This window comes from Gadus chalcogrammus, chromosome 10 (genome assembly GCF_026213295.1).
Source record: "Gadus chalcogrammus isolate NIFS_2021 chromosome 10, NIFS_Gcha_1.0, whole genome shotgun sequence".
Lineage (NCBI taxonomy): Eukaryota > Metazoa > Chordata > Actinopteri > Gadiformes > Gadidae > Gadus > Gadus chalcogrammus.
Genome location: NC_079421.1, coordinates 17,938,919 through 17,955,747, shown reverse-complemented (window position 1 = coordinate 17,955,747; position 16,829 = coordinate 17,938,919). Strand labels below are relative to the sequence as shown.

The 16,829-nt window shown below is 46.3% G+C and overlaps 2 protein-coding genes across 3 annotated transcripts in view; one reads left to right on the top strand and one right to left on the bottom strand.

Moving 5' to 3' along the window:
* The window catches only part of LOC130390761 (calcium uptake protein 3, mitochondrial-like), an 18,991-nt gene extending 8,486 nt beyond the window's left edge, over positions 1–10,505 (bottom strand). The window contains exons 1-8 of one of the 2 annotated variants that reach the window (XM_056600884.1): positions 10,197–10,505; positions 8,258–8,414; positions 6,554–6,585; positions 6,279–6,357; positions 3,587–3,634; positions 3,381–3,463; positions 3,217–3,282; positions 2,212–2,253 (exon numbers count right to left, since the gene is read on the bottom strand). In XM_056600884.1, the coding sequence (XP_056456859.1) occupies positions 2,212–2,253; positions 3,217–3,282; positions 3,381–3,463; positions 3,587–3,634; positions 6,279–6,357; positions 6,554–6,585; positions 8,258–8,414; positions 10,197–10,445 (756 nt within the window). In that variant the 5' untranslated portion in view covers positions 10,446–10,505. The remainder of the gene's footprint in view (positions 1–2,211; positions 2,254–3,216; positions 3,283–3,380; positions 3,464–3,586; positions 3,635–6,278; positions 6,358–6,553; positions 6,586–8,257; positions 8,415–10,196) is intronic. The other variant, XM_056600883.1, reaches the window with a different exon arrangement.
* An 870-nt stretch (positions 10,506–11,375) lies between these two features.
* fgf20b (fibroblast growth factor 20b) lies at positions 11,376–13,441 on the top strand. The gene is made up of 3 exons (XM_056600959.1): positions 11,376–12,109; positions 12,625–12,728; positions 13,136–13,441. The coding sequence occupies exons 1-3, from the start codon at positions 11,824–11,826 to the stop codon at positions 13,379–13,381; spliced, it is 636 nt and encodes a 211-aa protein (XP_056456934.1). The 5' UTR covers positions 11,376–11,823; the 3' UTR covers positions 13,382–13,441.
* The last annotated feature ends 3,388 nt before the right edge of the window (positions 13,442–16,829 follow it).

Here is a 16,829-nt window from a genome sequence, read left to right as displayed (position 1 = left end):
GCACCGATGCGTGCAACCCTTTCTGGCAACACGTTTAGCCAAGACATCTGCACAAGGTACACAAGGGTGTGAAGGCTGAATGATGATTCATGCCAGGCTAACTATGTAACTGGAGCTGCCCCAATACATCACCATCACCGTCCCCTGAACTTGACGTGGGCTGCACAGCACACCCTTCGTCCCGTTCGCACACACTTTGGGATTTGGATTAAAAGAAAAAAACAACCCGGGATGATGCCTCTCTTTGTTCGTTGTTTTGGAAACTCGAGATTCGAGGTTGCAGCGTTGCACTTCTCGGGACTCGTTGTGCTAACTACGGCTTCCTGGTGCCTAAAGCTTCTCTGCACGCTGGCCAGGTCTTTTTTTAGAAAATTGCTCGTGCAGCAATTTTTTGGAGTTACTCCAATCTCTCTTAGGGCGTTAATGTTGTTTTCGGCCTCCCTCGCCTCGGATGAAAGCATCTGCTCGGTCAATCAAATGACCGATGTCAATTAAAAAAACAGCAGGAGTCACATTATAAAGATTGACTGAGCAACTTGAATGGTCTCGAACTGTGTGGCTTATAAAAAATGATAAACAACGCTGGAAGTCCATGCCTTATTGATCCATGGGTTCAACCCTGTCATTCTTCATCAATGATTATCATTATGATTTTTATAATGTATGTGAGTGCGGCTAACGATGTAAATACTTCTGTTGACAAAGATAAAGCGTCAGCAGTCATTTACTCGTAATTGGGGTCATGTGCAATAAGAAGGATCACACAGAGTTAGCGCTCCGAGTGCTATAGCAAAGCTAAATGATTTTCCTCTTTCCCGATTACAAACTCCCAACTTTGTTTTCCTATGCCCGCTCTTTGCCTCTCCTTCTGCTCCGTGCTGTGTTGTGTTCTGGCCTATCATTTCAGTCGCTACACCTCAACACCTTCCCGGTGTTAACATTCAAAAAGCCAGGCACGCGACTGTCGACCAATCACAAAGCAGTTGTACAGCCTCGACACGCACACACACACACACACACTCGCTCTCCGGCGGAGCCTGCATTATTTCATAACACTTATTTGTCTTTTTCTTTTTTCAAGGTTCACGCCTGGGGGGTGGCTGGCGGCGAGGCGGGGGTGTGGGTGGGCCGTGGGACAGCTGATAAAACAGCTCTTCCAAAGCTCTTTCATGGCTTCTCACCAGAGAGAGAGAGAAAGAGAGGAGGGAGAGATTTATGACTTCATCCCACAGCTAATTATGGACAAGTCTTTAATGCGCCACACTTTTTCCCCATTTGATCCCAACGAAAGGATCCTGCTCTGCTTGTAATTAGAATGTGATGGGGGAAAGCCCGTCCACATGTCTCAACTGACAGGCCTGTTGTTCGACTCTGAAGGGGGAGAGAGAGAGAGAGAGAGAGATAGGGAGAGAGAGACTATCGAGGAGGGTCACGCTTCGAGTAATGAAGAACAAATCAAAACAAAACCGTCTGAAGCCTTCAAGCAGCATTTGAAAAGATGGGACTTTCTCTAGGCTAGGTCGGTCTAGCTGACATGGCTTAGTGTGTGTGTGTGTGTGTGTGTGTGTGTGTGTGTGTGTGTGTGTGTGTGTGTGTGTGTGTGTGTGTGTATGTGTGTGTGTGTGTGTGTGTGTGTGTGTGTGTGTGTGTGTGTGTGTGTGTGTGTGTGTGTGTGTGTGTGTGTGTGTGTGTGTGTGTGTGTGGCTGTGGTTTAGCGAACTAGCTTGTGAACATGTTTGCATGTGTGCGCGTGTGCATTTGTGTGTTTCTCTGATTGGCATGGCGATCTTCATGGTCAAAGCCACCTCTAAAGGTAACCTAAGCCTGAATAGCACTCTGGGAGAAACTGTAAAAATAAAACATGGGGGTCCTGGAGGAATGCTGTCAGTGCTCAGGTACGACAGGTAAGAGCTTTTTCAAGTGCAATCCCTGCGCCCACAGCTTGCCCCACTCTGACAAAAGACCTGCACATAAATCACTTGTACTGCAGGGGTGCTCCACAAAGCTCCTTTAAAACAAAAGAGAAGCATTTGGACTAACACACTAGCACGCACACACACAAACATGGATACACATGCATGGACGCATGCATTCAACCGTGCATAAAAAAAAAGACGATGTCTTAGATTGAATCACATTTAACTGTATGTAGACCAATCAATATATATATATACTGCTCGACTAATCAATCCAAAGTCCATCAATACATACGCTGTGTGCATGGGACTTCTGATGTCCGTACAGCTGAAGGCTCTGAAACCCAAACAACAAGTGTGATATCAAGCCATAACAAAGGACATAGTAATGTATATATTGTGTATATAAAGATGTGAGTTAAGTCATATACATAATATGATCACATATTGGCCAGTGTATATTGTAATTCCCTTCTTGGCCACTGCTAGGGTGAACAGGATCATCAGGACACACCTCCATCCACAAAGTTCCCTCTCAGCACATCTTAGCATGTTCAGATCTAGAGTGCCCGTTGTGTCCATCTGATGATTGTCCTAGGGGCGCTGGTTTTAATCTGGTGCGTGGGCCCAAAGATGCCACCATGGCTCGCTGCTGGCCCTCAGCGCTTGCTCGCCATTCTCTCGCCGTTGTGTTGGGGTTGGTGTGCGATAAGACCTCAAAGCATCCCTGCTGTGATTTCTGTTTAAATCTCTGTTGTTGACATCCACCTGCATGCTTCGGGCTCTGCCGCTGGGGAGATGAAAGCCTGCCAGGCATGTTTTACCCTGTACTGGGGCGGCTCATCCAGCTTAGCCCCCTGCTCTGCACTCTGCTCGCGGGCGCTATCTCGATGTAGCACACAAGCTAAGGCTCCTACCTGAATGCTAAACATGTTAAGGATCAGCTGCTAAACACGCTATACATCTTTTTTGGGAATAAATGTCCGGGAATATGTGGTGGGTGCCCCGGTATTTTCTACAATTGATTTCCTGAATAAGTCTTGCTACAGGTACAGCGTAACCCTTGGTTTTTGAAATTGTTCTTTCTGATGGGTTCAAATAAGGGCCAGAAATGTCACAAGCTGTTTGTATGGCAAGTTAAATCGTCTCGCACTGATTTCAGCCAGTCATGAACATTATATTGTGTCTATAAGGTTTGGGTGTCCCAGTTTGGTTACTGGTTTAAGAACTTGCAAGCCCTATTTCAGTTAAAAGAACTGTGCATTTGAAGATCCACTGGGCTGTTTGACGCGTTTCTCACCTTCAGGTCGGATCTCCTGGAGTCCTCTTCCTTCTTGTCCTTTTTCTTGCGGAAGATTTCCTCGAGCTTTTAAAAAAAAAAAGAGGACAAGTCATTTTGCCGACTATAAAGGAACTGAACGGTGGAGGGCCTGGACATTGCAGAATCAAAGGGGAACCTCTCACCACCAGAAACTCCATCCGGTCCACCATTTGGTTCCCGTCCGTGTCCAACATGTTGAAAGCGATCTTGAAGCCCGCCCGGGGCTCTGAGTAGAAACGCATTCACCATGTTTACATTCAGCCATTAGAGGTTAACATCCCCTTTACGTTGATGGGGGTCAATATAGGGACTGAACTCAACATTGAATCGTCAATTAATAAATACCTACTTGTTAAAATGCAGAGCAGGAACAGGTACTCTGTGTAACTGATGACGCCTGGAGACAAAACAGTGGAACGTTAAAACAAATCAGCGACACTTTAAATCCATGTGGGACCACATCAAACGACGCTAAGCGGTCGGTCGACAGCGGGCGGGAAATCGGTTCAAAGGGATGCGCCCCCAAGTTGAACAACTGCGGCCCCAAGAAAGCTGGTTGCACACCTTCAAACAACAACAAAAAAAAAGATGTAATCTTCTTTTCCCTCTCTGGCATTGATAAAATCTTAAAAGGTGCTCTCTACCTTACGCTCGGTGTTCCCCTAACACAAACAACAGGCTTTAAAAAAAACTGAGCTGACCTATCTGGACACAAACCCAAACAAACGGAAAAGCCCCTGCGGCACCTCTCTGCGTTCTGTTTGGATAACAAGGTGTAATACATTCTCAAGTGATCTGTCACTGATCGAGGATCGCCTGATTCAGCTTTGTGTTCGCCTTTGTGTCCTACAACCCCGCTTTGTTGTGAGAAGGAAAAAGACTCTGGCTGTCAGGACCCATCTCACCCGACCAACCTCTGGAGGGTCGTACCACACTGCCTCTGAAAGCATTCCCAGGCCTTTGTTTGCCGGGGAGGAGATAGAGAATTGAGCGTAGATAGTTCCGGGTGACTGGGCGAGGGTGTTATGGGAACAGGATTCAGGTATGGCGGGGTTTGCTGCAGGGATTCTTTCTCTCTTGTCGAAAAGAGACAAGAGGGACACTGCGATGGGGACTCTTTCAGTACACAATCGAGCAACAAAGAAGAGACGCCATTAGGATGTTTTTCCCCTTCTGCAGAAACTCAGGCCTGGGAAAAAAAAAAGACATGAGCAGGGCTAATAATAACCAGCATGTTGTTTGACGGAGAGGAAACGGGGCCATAATATATGGGGGGGAAAGCAGGAACTTGTGTGTCACTGGTGTAAGGAAGATTGTCGAGCTAATGTAGAGAAAATGTGAGGGAAAAGTTGCCAGTGACATAGTGCACAATCCCTTCTTCATAATCCTCTGTGTTTGACAGCCGCGGCCTTATAATGACAACACATCTCTGGCTTCAAAGACCTTTCAAGCTCAAATGGGATGAGCACAGAGGGAAACCTTTAAGATTCCCACCATGGTTTAAGAAGCACCACACATCTTCACTCTGGAGGGGAACACCAACCCACCCACCCAACCCAACCCACCCGACCCTCCACACACACACACACACACACACACACACACACACACACACACACACACACACACACACACACACACACACACACACACACACACACACACACACACACACACACACACACACACACGCACACACACACTCTACACCACCAGCTCAAGTAGATGTTGTTAGACAATACAAAGAATTCCACAGAAACACTTCATACAGAGTGGCAGTCCCGGGGATGTAATCCAACGCCATTCTTAGTCTTGGTGATGTCCACGGTGATCGGGTGGGGGGGGCAGAGGGGCATGTCTCAACATAGCTTGGCTTCAAACAGTCCCGCCCCCCCTCCCAAGTCCCCCCCCCCCCCGCCCTCACACACACACACACACACACACCATTCTCTAAAGCGACGCTTTGTTCACAGATCAATCCAGTCCTTTTTTTCTCAACAAAGCCGCGACGTTTAACAGCAGGATTAAAAGCCCCAAATCCCAGCGCTGGCACTTAGCTAAAGCAACAGAGGTGAGAGCCGGTGGAGCACCAGAGCTGGTGTGTCCCCCGCCACCTCGATCTTCTTTAAAGAAATAACAGCGTCCGATTGAAAAGTCTGCAGGCGCACAGCTGAGAAATTAACACGATTTTTTCCCCTCGGCTTGTGCTGTGAAAAAAAATGAGAAAACCTTCGACAAAGTTCAACACGTGGCCTGTGAACGCACACATTGCCGTGCATCAGGGTCCCTAACCCCAACAGTTAAATCCTTATCACTTTACAATCTGCGTTCAGGAGTAATCTGATTCTTCTCACCCCAGCCTCTGCCATCGTGACCTTATATGAACATAAAGTAAATGACAACTGGCTCCACCTTTGAGGAGACCCACATTGTTCTCTTTGGGAGTGTAAAAAAAAAAAAAAGGAAACTATGCTATCCTCTTCTACTTGGCTACTTCCCGGCATCCATGGTGTGCCATAAGAAAACACATTCCACCGTCGGCCTATCCATTTCCTACAAAATGTTTGCCATGAGTAACCTAGTATTGCTAATTAGGCCTTTATTTTGTGTATATAGTGACACGGGAAAAAAAGAGGAATGTCTCCCGCCTCTTTCGTACACCACGTTAGTCGAGAACAAATTGATGACGACTCTGGATTGATGGGGAGATAAGATAAGGGCTTTTACAGTTCAGTCGTGCTCTGCATCACATACATATTAGAGATTATACCATTACGGTTACAACCATGGCCATGATAAATAAATCGATCCTCGTGGCGAATACGTAACCGTACAGATGATTATTTGTCCTATTGTTCTTTTTTTTCTCCTTGATTTTCACCTCGCAAACCTATTGAAGCAGGCTGTGAGCTTCCCTATCGAGACACGGATATCAGCTCTCCCTCCACAGCCGCGACGTGTGTGCGTGTGTGTGTGTGTGTGTGTGTGTGTGTGTGTGTGTACGGATGAGTTACATGACGTCAGGAGGATCAGCACCCTACCTCCTTCTTGAAGGTTCCTGAACAAATTAGATGATCCTTTCCAAACAGGCGGGGTGTCACCCAGCATCTGCTCCAAATCCTTTGAGGACACGAGAGGGAAAAGAAAAACAAATCTCATTCTTCTCCTCCTCTTCTCAACAGCGTCAATGCCACCGGGTTGGTTTCAACATGCTTTGATGTCTCCTGTAGCGTTATGCCATGTATTTCTATAATAGCTAGTGGTATTGCGATTAGAACATAATCATATTTATGGCAGACAATAAAAAGCAACTCACCTTTTTCGTGAGAGACTTCCATGCCCTTTTACCTAATTAAGAAAACACATTAGGTCCCAATTAGTTCATTCTTTCAACCTAAGTTGTTGTGAGTTGTGATCCAGGAACCATTAACAACTTAAATGATGGTGGAAAAAAACAGAGGTAGAAGCGGGTAAATAGTGAAATCATGTGTAGGTGAGGGCTGGATACAACCTAAAGAGAGCGACATAAAGTCCAAATCACCTAAGACACATTCCAATACTCCATAAAACACAGACTGGTCAGGAGATAAGGCTGGATGCCTCATAAAAAGGCAGCAGGCTGGGTGAATCACGCCGGCCTATAGCAGCTCCAACGCGATAACACGCTCCGGACACGTTTAATGTCAGGGATTAGGGTGCCCTTTTGATTACTCACCCTGCAGCGAAGTAGGTGTCCAAATGAACAAGTAAAGATAAAGGAGAGATACGCTCCCAAGTGTAAACAAGTAGGGGGCTGACACGCATGGGGCCAGCGTGGAATCGCTTCCTCAGAGCACATTTCTTTTGTTTGATTTGATTTGTTTGACATTACTTTCACAGAGAGATTGCAGTGACATTTGTCTTTTTAAATGGAAGGATACTGCTGCCTACGCCCAATATTGAAGGTCTGACATGGTGGGCTTTTGTTTTGGTCAATACCTGCTAATACAAATGACAGGCTCCTTGAGTTTAAATCTGAAGGAAAAAGATTAATTCCTCCTTCGATCCCAATCAGGGTCAACGGTTTGTATTAGGATAATAACACAAATATGTATTTTGTAGTGGCCATGCTCAGATTCTTCCTAGATCTACTCAATGGTAAAACCAGGCATTCTGGCTCAGACATTTTGTAACTCAATACTCTGAGCAACTAGACTTGTGTAATTTAAGACAGGGCTTTGAAATCTCTTTTGTGATCTAATGAAATGCCAAAAAAAGCCACAACGGAAACTTTATCAGTTTGAAAATCTATAAATACACTCGGGACGTCTGATTGCCCTTGAAACGGGATGCTGAACAAAACATCAATGTTATACACATTTTTTGGACCTGTATGTGGCTTTCTGCGGCTGTTACCACATAAATGAGCCATAAAAGTAGGGTCGCTGGTAGAGATGCCTATCTTTATGCAGGTGTTATGACTGTAGCACTTCTAGCCAATCCAAATTCATCTCTTTACGAGGAGCTTCACAGCAAGTCAGTCTCAGAAAACCCCACCAATGCCTTTGAAGATCATTGAAGTTGTTCTACAATGGAATGGAAGTCATTCTGGAACTCTTTAATGAAGCTATATTAGAGTTTCATTAAGTAAATATGAACTTGATCACATTGTTGGCCCCCTGTATAAATGCATAATTGACTAGATAGTAGTCAATCATGAGTCAGTTGTTTTTTTTGTATTGAAAAGGTTATTTACCAACATTCAGGTACAAAATTGTTTTTATACACTGATGAGCATTGCAAATGCCTATAGTATTTACAAAAACTAATAATGATTAAATCTGACTAAATCTGTTGCCTGCGGTTGTCATTTCATTCAAAAGTTGAATCACCCATCACCCAAGCCGTAAGACGATATTGCAGCTCAACATCATATGAAGAACGTATATACGAAACAGTAGAAAACCACCTATCACTCTACATGGATAGAGATGAAACGACACATGTAACTCATGTTGGTATTTAACACTGTTGGACTCACGTTTGGGCTCGGCCAGGGTGACGGACTCGATGAAGTTGCGGGGTGTCATGTAGAACTGGCCTTCCACTTCCACGGAGCTGAACAGGCGAAATCTGTTCTCGTACGATGACATGTACACATAGCCCTCGTCCAGCTGGTCATAGGGCCTGGCCTTCGGCTACACACACACACACACACACACACACACACACGCACACAGGCCCACAGACACAAGCACACAAATAAAACACACACATAAATAGAGATATACAATCATTACACACATATAGACAAACACACACACATACATATACATAGAGGCAATCAGAAACATAAAAACACAGCGATACATAGAAACACACAAAAATGCACAGAGATACACACACAGGCAGCATCGCACACATAGTCAGACCCCCCTCACACACACACACACACACACACACACAGACATACACAGGGAGAGACAGACATATTACGTGCGTATCAACAATGATAATAAGAGTCTGAAAGGTGGACTCCAATCTGAGCGTTGCCATGGCTGCCCCAGCGAGGCACGAAGAGCCGTGGTCACATGGAACAACAGAGGGGCCTGTGCTCCCACTGGCTAATGGCAGCACATGTTATGTCAGGCCTTCCTTGTCATCCAGGAGAACCAGATAATGTACCTACAAATGTTGGAGCCGGGGCAGATCAGAAGGCCAGGGGGGGGGGGGGGGGGGGCCGGGGGGGTGAGGACAGAGTGGATCTCTCTTTGGGGTGGCAGCCTGCCAACTCCACTGGGCACAGGGCGCGCACCCAGGGAATGTCTGCCCCTCTCCCCGCTCAACCATTAACTCTCTCTCTCTCTCTCTCTCTCTCTCTCTCTCTCTCTCTCTCTCTCTCTCCCTCTCTCTCTCTCTCTCTGCAGCCCAGGGCTCATCAGATGTCAGTGCACACACACACACACACACACACACACACACACACACACACACACACAGACACAACACACACACTTCACAAACACATGCAAGCGCCAAAGCACAAACACATATGCGCCCATATGCATGCATACACACACATATGCAATCACGCATACACATGGAATCAAATGCGCACACACACACACACACGCACACACACACACACACACACACACACACACACACACACACAGCCTCGTCACCAGATCCAGTTTCCAGGGTTGTCGCATTCCTACCTCTAAACCCACCGATTAGGATTCACCCTCTACCTCCCCTTGATCCCTAAATTAAGATCTCAAGTGCTGATAGAAAGCAAACCACCTTTAGAGATATCTTGTTAACCTGATTTGGTTATGCAAGCTTATTAGGTTGGTATGTGTTGTAGGCCACAAAAAGCTGTTCAACGATGTCAGTAACGTCTCATACAGCCTAAATAGATGGTGTAATGTGTCCAACAAATATGATATGTATGTAGTATGCATGATCTCAATAACAGATGAGGTAACTGCAGCCACGCCATCGTTCTGCTGCTGAAGTTGTGTAAGATAGAATTGTCTCATATTGTAACCTTAAACTCAGGAACATATATCTCTTCATTAATGCAGTAGATGTGTGCTAGAATTTAATAAAAAAAAATATCAGTCTCGTATAGTTACCCATTTAAAATGGGACTCTTGCCTTATTGTAATTTGGTGAAACTCTCAGGATTAAATAAACACACATGTCACGTGACGGGGGAACAGACAGACGATGCTTCCTTTCAGCACCGAAGCTGGCGGATAGTTCCTTCATCGTAACGAGACGATGGACGATGTTAAAATAGTTGTCACCAAAATTTGATCATTTGATCTCAGATTTTTTGGTCAAACATTAAGGGCAACGCTATTCGAGGATAATTTTTCGCTTACGCTCTGAAGCAACGTATAACTCATGCAAGGTATTGTGTTACTAGGAGGAGCAGTGCATGCATGCCAGACGTCCCGACGAACACAGCCTACCTTGTCGCTCGCCGATACTGATGGCAAAGCCAGATGCAAAACTCGAGCTTCGACATAGCTCGCAGTTCCTGAGCGCCTACCATCAAAACCGTAGAAATAATAAGCTATCCCAGCCCCGGCGCTGACGCAGGATCCAGCTTTCATGTATTTTAACACATTGCCTTTCTTTGACGCTTGTTTGCCTGTCGCATTCGTCCCTCCTTTTGAGATGTTGGCGAACGTCGCGACGAGCCGGCGCAGGGCAGCCATGGTTGTTTATGTTGTCGAGAAGTCGGAAGAGAAGCGGACGCTCTGTTCCCTCGCGAGAAATACCGCGGAAATACTGACGCGGTCCGCTATCAAACGGCCCGCTGGCGAGTTAACGATTGTCCACGACGTTCATTTTATTAAGATCATAAAGTGAATAATAATTATAGGAATAATTCTTAAAATTATTACTAGTTGTAGTCATAGTATTATTATTGTTCTTTTTATTATTAGAGATATTTTAGGCTACTAGAGGTATTTTAATTCATTAAACTATTGTATCATCATTGGATATTTATTTTTAACAACGTTGCAACACTGTCACAGCATTAAACCCCTTTGACTCTCTCTCTCTCTCTCTCTCTCTCTCTCTCTCTCTCTCTCTCTCTCTCTCTCTCTCTCTCATCTCTCTCTCTCTCTCTCTCTCTCTCTCTCTCTCTCTCTCTCTCTCTCTCTCTCTCTCTCTCTCACACTCTCTGCCCTCTCTCTCTGTTTCCATCTCTCTGCCCCCCCTTTCGCTATGTCTCTATGTATCTCACTCTCCCTCTCTCTCTTTCTCGCTCTTTCTTTCGGACAGAGCGTCTGTCCTTCGCTCTGTCTGTCTAGCTCACACACACACATAGCACACACGCGCGCTCGTGCGAATGATAGCACACGCACACTTCCTCTCTCTCTCTCTCTCTCTCTCTCTCTCTCTCTCTCTCTCTCTCTCTCTCTCTCTCTCTCTCTCTCTCTCTCTCTCTCTCTCTCTCTCTCTCTCTCTCTCTCGTGCTCTCCTGTTTTCTGCCTTGGGAGGAGGACAGATTTCTGCCAGGGCACGTCTTAACTGTGACAGCCCCGCCCATTACTAGTCCTGTGGTTTTGCACCTGCCTCGCCACTCCTGCTACTTTTATTCAGCAGCTTCTACCTGCACTGCAGTGATTCAGCACCCCGATCTCTTCCTCTCAAACCAAAACCACTATCGGACCCGGGAAGCCACCAATAACTGTGCAACATTTGGGGCATTTCTTTCCTTTTTAAATTACCGTATACATTCACTAGCGGAGGCTATACCGGCCGGGGCAAACACACAACCGTGACTGCAGGCAACCTCTGCTGATGCAAAGAAACACCAGTAGTGAGTAAACATTTGTGAGCGTGCTGTGAAGACATTTTTTTCCGGATGCTTGTGTGTGTGTTTTAATGTCAAAGGGAAGCGAGCCGTGTCGCTGGGTGTCCTTGCACAGCGGGGGTACGTGCTAAGTAACGGATGTGGACGTAAACATGCAATAGGTGACAGTAGCAACCAGGTACTACGCACCAGCGCTCCCCGCGGACCTCCTCGCTGAACTTTAGCCGCTACGGCAGCACTGACGCGCAACGGAGACCGGATTTCTGCTCATGGCTGCCCTGGGAGAAGTTGGAGGCTACCTTCATCAAGGCATCGATGGGGTTGGACACGTCGGGTCTCATTTCCTGCTCAACCCTCTCGGAGGGGACGGTCCGGCGCTGCTGGCGGAGCACCACCTCATACCTGGCGAGAGGCTCTCCCGCAGCACCGCGGCGGATTTAACCCACCTGAAGGGGATCCTCAGGAGGAGACAGTTGTATTGTAGGACTGGCTTTCATCTCGAGATACACCCGGGTGGTATTGTGCAAGGGACAAGGAAAGACCACAGTCGCTTTGGTGAGTATTATAATCACAGTAGTGGTATTATGCATCTTGCCTCTATATGATGTAATAACTCTACCCCAAACACGCACAGCCCTATGCCTTTGCTTATAGTTCTATATACCTTTGGGGAATTTGTTATTGTATCATTATTCATTTTATTATGATTTTGATTATTTTATAACTAATAAAGTTGTGTTTGTTAATAATCGTTATTTTTTTATAATAATCGATCAATTATTAATATTAGTAGTAGTAGTAGTATTTCTATTTGTGTTATTGGTATTATTCTTATTCTAAGTTATTAGTACTGTTTATAGTAGTAGCAGTAGCCGTAGCCTATATCATCTCAATACAGTATATACCAAATACCCAGTTCCTGTCTGTAGCAGACATTTCTCCTTCAAAAGGAATCCACATGTCATCGGAGGAAAAAGACTTGCGTGAGACGGTTTGACCCTCTCAGTGACAACCTTTCATCTCCGTCGTCCAATGGGACCTCATAGAACAACTGTGTCATTCTTCCCCAGGTATTCTGGAATTCATAAGCTTGGCGGTGGGCTTGATAAGCATTAAAGGGGTGGACAGCGGTCTCTACCTTGGGATGAATGACAAGGGGGAGCTGTATGGCTCTGTAAGTATACCACACACACATCTGTGCTGATTCATGCTCTCGTCCGCATCGGCGCTCATCCTCCTTCCTGCCTTCCTTCCTTTAGGCTTCTTTCCTTTTCATCAGATTAAAAGCACTTGCCGTTTTGTTTTTTTCCCGCGTGTTCGTTGTACCTTTTTGAAGTATTAAGATAAGACCACTTTGGTCCATAAAGAATAAGGCCACAAACGAATAGCTTGTTTTTATAATTTATTATTAGCGTTTATATATCTATTAATTTTGCTGATCCATTCACTCACAGCTAGCATGCTTTCATAATAACACCTTGAACTATACTTCACATCAAACAATTCAAAAACAATCCACCAAATCAAAGAAACACTGTTAAACCTGATGCTAATCGATGGATGCGCTTGTTTCGTCCGCAGGAGAAGCTGACGGCGGAGTGCGTTTTCCGGGAGCAGTTCGAGGAGAACTGGTACAACACGTACTCGTCCAACCTCTACAAGCACGGCGAGAAAGGCGCCCGCTACTTCGTGGCGCTCAACAAAGATGGCACGTCGAGGGACGGCACCAAATCGCGGCGACACCAGAAGTTCACCCACTTCCTGCCGCGGCCCGTCGACCCGGATCGCGTCCCCGAGCTCTACAAGGACATCCTGGGCCAGAGCTGATCCCACGGGGCACCGGCAGCAGCGTGTTCCGGGTCGAGGCATGGCCGCCATGGGGTCAAAGGTCTGCCAGCGAGCAGAAGACAGAGACAGACAGACAGACAGACGCACGGAGCGAGAGAGAGAGAGAGAGAGAGAGAGAGAGAGACAGAGAGAGAGAGAAAGAGAGCAGACCAGGGATGCGGCCCCCATTGTGGAGGCCTCGGGATAGACACAATAGGGGCCCGCAGCCTCAGCCCGGGGCCCTTGGGATAAAGGCCCCCGGGGAAGGGGTGGGAGGGAGGGACGGCTCCCATGTCGGAATGCGCGGGCCATCTCTCAGCGGCGAAGAGGACAGTCTAGAATGTCCGACTTTGTCAACCTGCACGCGAAAAGCATGAGGGGGTCGTTTGTTTCAGAGGCCGGCCAACCCTAAGTGTACCTGGGAAGAAGAGGGAGAGGGTGGGGGGGGGCTGGGGGGGGGGGGGGGGGGGGGGGGAGGGGGGTCTACAGAGGGAAGCCGAGCCGGGTTCAGGAGCAGTCTGTCGCGGTGCCGGCAGCCCGGGACAGATGTACCGGTCGCATGGAGACGCCAGCTGGCGTTGGAATCCCTGGGAATGGCGGCTCTCACGAGAGCGGTGTTTTGAATCGAGTGCCGTGCCGTCGGTGCGTTCAGAGGGACTGTGAAGGAATTCAGCCGTGGATTTTTTCTTACCTGTGACTCCTTTGATAAAAGACAAAAAGTGTACAAAGTTATTTATTCTTCTTAAATACATATATTTATGTTATATATTTATTTATTTGAGAATATATTTTTACTGTTAGATACGTGCGATATAAAGATACCACTAGAAACTGTATGGATGCCCTTTTAAGATGGAATCGGTGTGTATCCTCTGTTTAGAGGAGGGTTCTTGTTTGCTCTATGTTTGCTCGTGAATATAACAGCTATGAACTATTAGTCTCTCTATAAAAAGTGGCAACCTTTTCAAAAAACCACAACCCCGCCATAGTTCAAGATATCTTACCCCCTTTTGAAACAGACCATTTATGATTTAAGTTGGAAATTCCCTCTGATGTGTTATTTTTGTTATGGTTAATGATAATAATAGCAACAGCAATGAATAGTAACTTTCACATGCATCAATGCAAGCCAAATCAAAAGATTATGATGAATTCAGAATAAGTTATTCTTTTAAATGAATAAAACGACAAATATGGCTATGACTCAAATTGTGTTGTTAACAAACGTGTATGCAACAAGGCAGTATTGTTTGTTTGTTAACTTCAACACTATGCAAAATCAAGTGTTTTTTCCCAACGGGGCCCCAAGCCTTATAGAATTTTAACAGATTTCTATATTTTTTTAAAGTGTACTTTACCGGTTGGCTTTTGTCTTGCAAAATGTTGTCAGTTCAAACATATAAACCCACTTACGAGACCAATGTTGTCCCTTCTTTTATGATTGCCATTATGCCCAGAGACAAGAGCGAGTTCACATGCATGCATAAAACACTTCAAAGCCACTCTGGGACGCCGTGAACAGAGTGGCCTCGCGTTGACACGATGGGCTCCATATAAACAACTGACCTTTCGCTCTGACCCAGTCATTAGGCAGCTGTATAAAAAAAAAATAGGGGCCAAAGTGATAAGGATTAAGTAATCGCCGTTGACAAGAGAATGATATTCTCATTGAAAAGTCTTAATTCGACGACGGGGGGGACAGGGAGGGTTGTGGGAGGGGGGAGAGAGAGAGCAGGGCTATAACGTTGCCAAAAAATCTCCCGAAACGCCAAACGAAAGTGTCCAATGTATGATTTTTTTCCTCCTCCGCGACTACCCCTCTTCCCCTGTGCTGACAGCTACAGGACAGGCTCCGCTAAAGCGTTGGCATGTCTTTGTTGTGAAAAAAAATGTTGTACAGAGAGATTGTCTTACAATATCCTCACTTTTTTTTCTCCCCCCCAACAATGAGGGAAATGTTTATGGTAGGCCGTCTTCAAACGGAGCTGCGATACAGCCGCCCCAGTGAGTGCCTGCATCTCGCCATTAACCAAAAGAATGTTATGGGGGAAACATTGTCGAGGAAGTGATGTGATGTCGCGGTTTCTTACCCCCCCCCCCCCCTCCTCTCCCCCCCCCTTCTAGTGATCTTCAAACAATAGCTCAAATAGTGATACCCCAAAAAAAACAACAGTGTCTCTTAACACTATCGATATATCTCGGCGCTGTTTCATGTATGGTCGGGAGGAGATCTCTGTTGGAGCATGAAGGCACGGCCTGTGATCTTAGCAGCTGTCTAATGGCAGGCCAGCGGGTGTCTTAATGTGGGGAGGCAACCACTGCTGCCAACTGTGTCTCTCTCTCTCTCTCTCTCTCTCTCCCCCTGCTCTCGTACTATGGGACTTTCCCATGTGCACACCTTGAACATCAACACATTTATCCCAGCACTTTATTAGCAGCTGTAGTTGTGCGCATTTAGAACCTGTGTGGGCTGTCCTTCCACCACACATGAAATGACACTGTTCGTTGAGAGCGGACATCGTGCAAAAATAATCGCATGGGTGGATTTATTTTTCAAAAAGTAATTTAATTTTGAAAAGCATATAGATGTCATATTTTCCTATGGAGCATCTAAATATGTAGTGCTGCTTTGCTGATCATGCAAAACCTCCTAAGAGCATTTCCAGTGTATGAAACAATGCATTGAGATGTGTTTTTCTTTTACCTGTCCTCGCATTATAGAAGGCTGTATCATTGCAAACAATGAATGTGACTAAACAGACCTAGCATAGTTTGGACCTGCTGCTCTCTGTTCAGCTTTCTGCATGAAAGACACAAAGAAAAAGACCTCCAAGTGTCTGAAAATGTATGGCCATGGTAGACAGATGTTGTGTACATGTAAGCCTCCCCCTCCCCTCCCCTTCAACAGACTACACACACAAACACACACACATACACACATTGACACTGTCGGATCGTGGCCTTTTAAAAACAAGCTGGGATTTCAAACGTGTGATACCTGATGCTCAGAAGGGCTCTTTGGCTCAGAAGGTTGTGTGTTAGCCCATGTTTAGGAAGGGCCCACCTCCACCACCATCACCCTCACCTCAGACAGATTCCTTTGTTCCCCCACCACCCCACCCCACCCCAACCAACTCTGCCACCCCCAGGTGGTCTTGTAGCCTCCCTCACTGAAAACACTTAAACCCCTCATCCATGCCCACTCCTGGGGGCTGTCTCACACACTTAATGGACGCTCCCTGGCTTTCATCGCCTCCTCGGGCCGGACCTTCAAGGGCCCTCGAGGAAACCCAGTCAAGTGTGTGGGCTCCATGTGTGTGCGTGCATGTGTGTGTGTGTGTGTGTGTGTGTGTGTGTGTGTGTGTGTGTGTGTGTGTGTGTGTGTGTGAGTGTGTGTGTGTGTGTGTGTGCGTGCATGTGTGCATAAGGGGAGTAGTATGGACTGTAG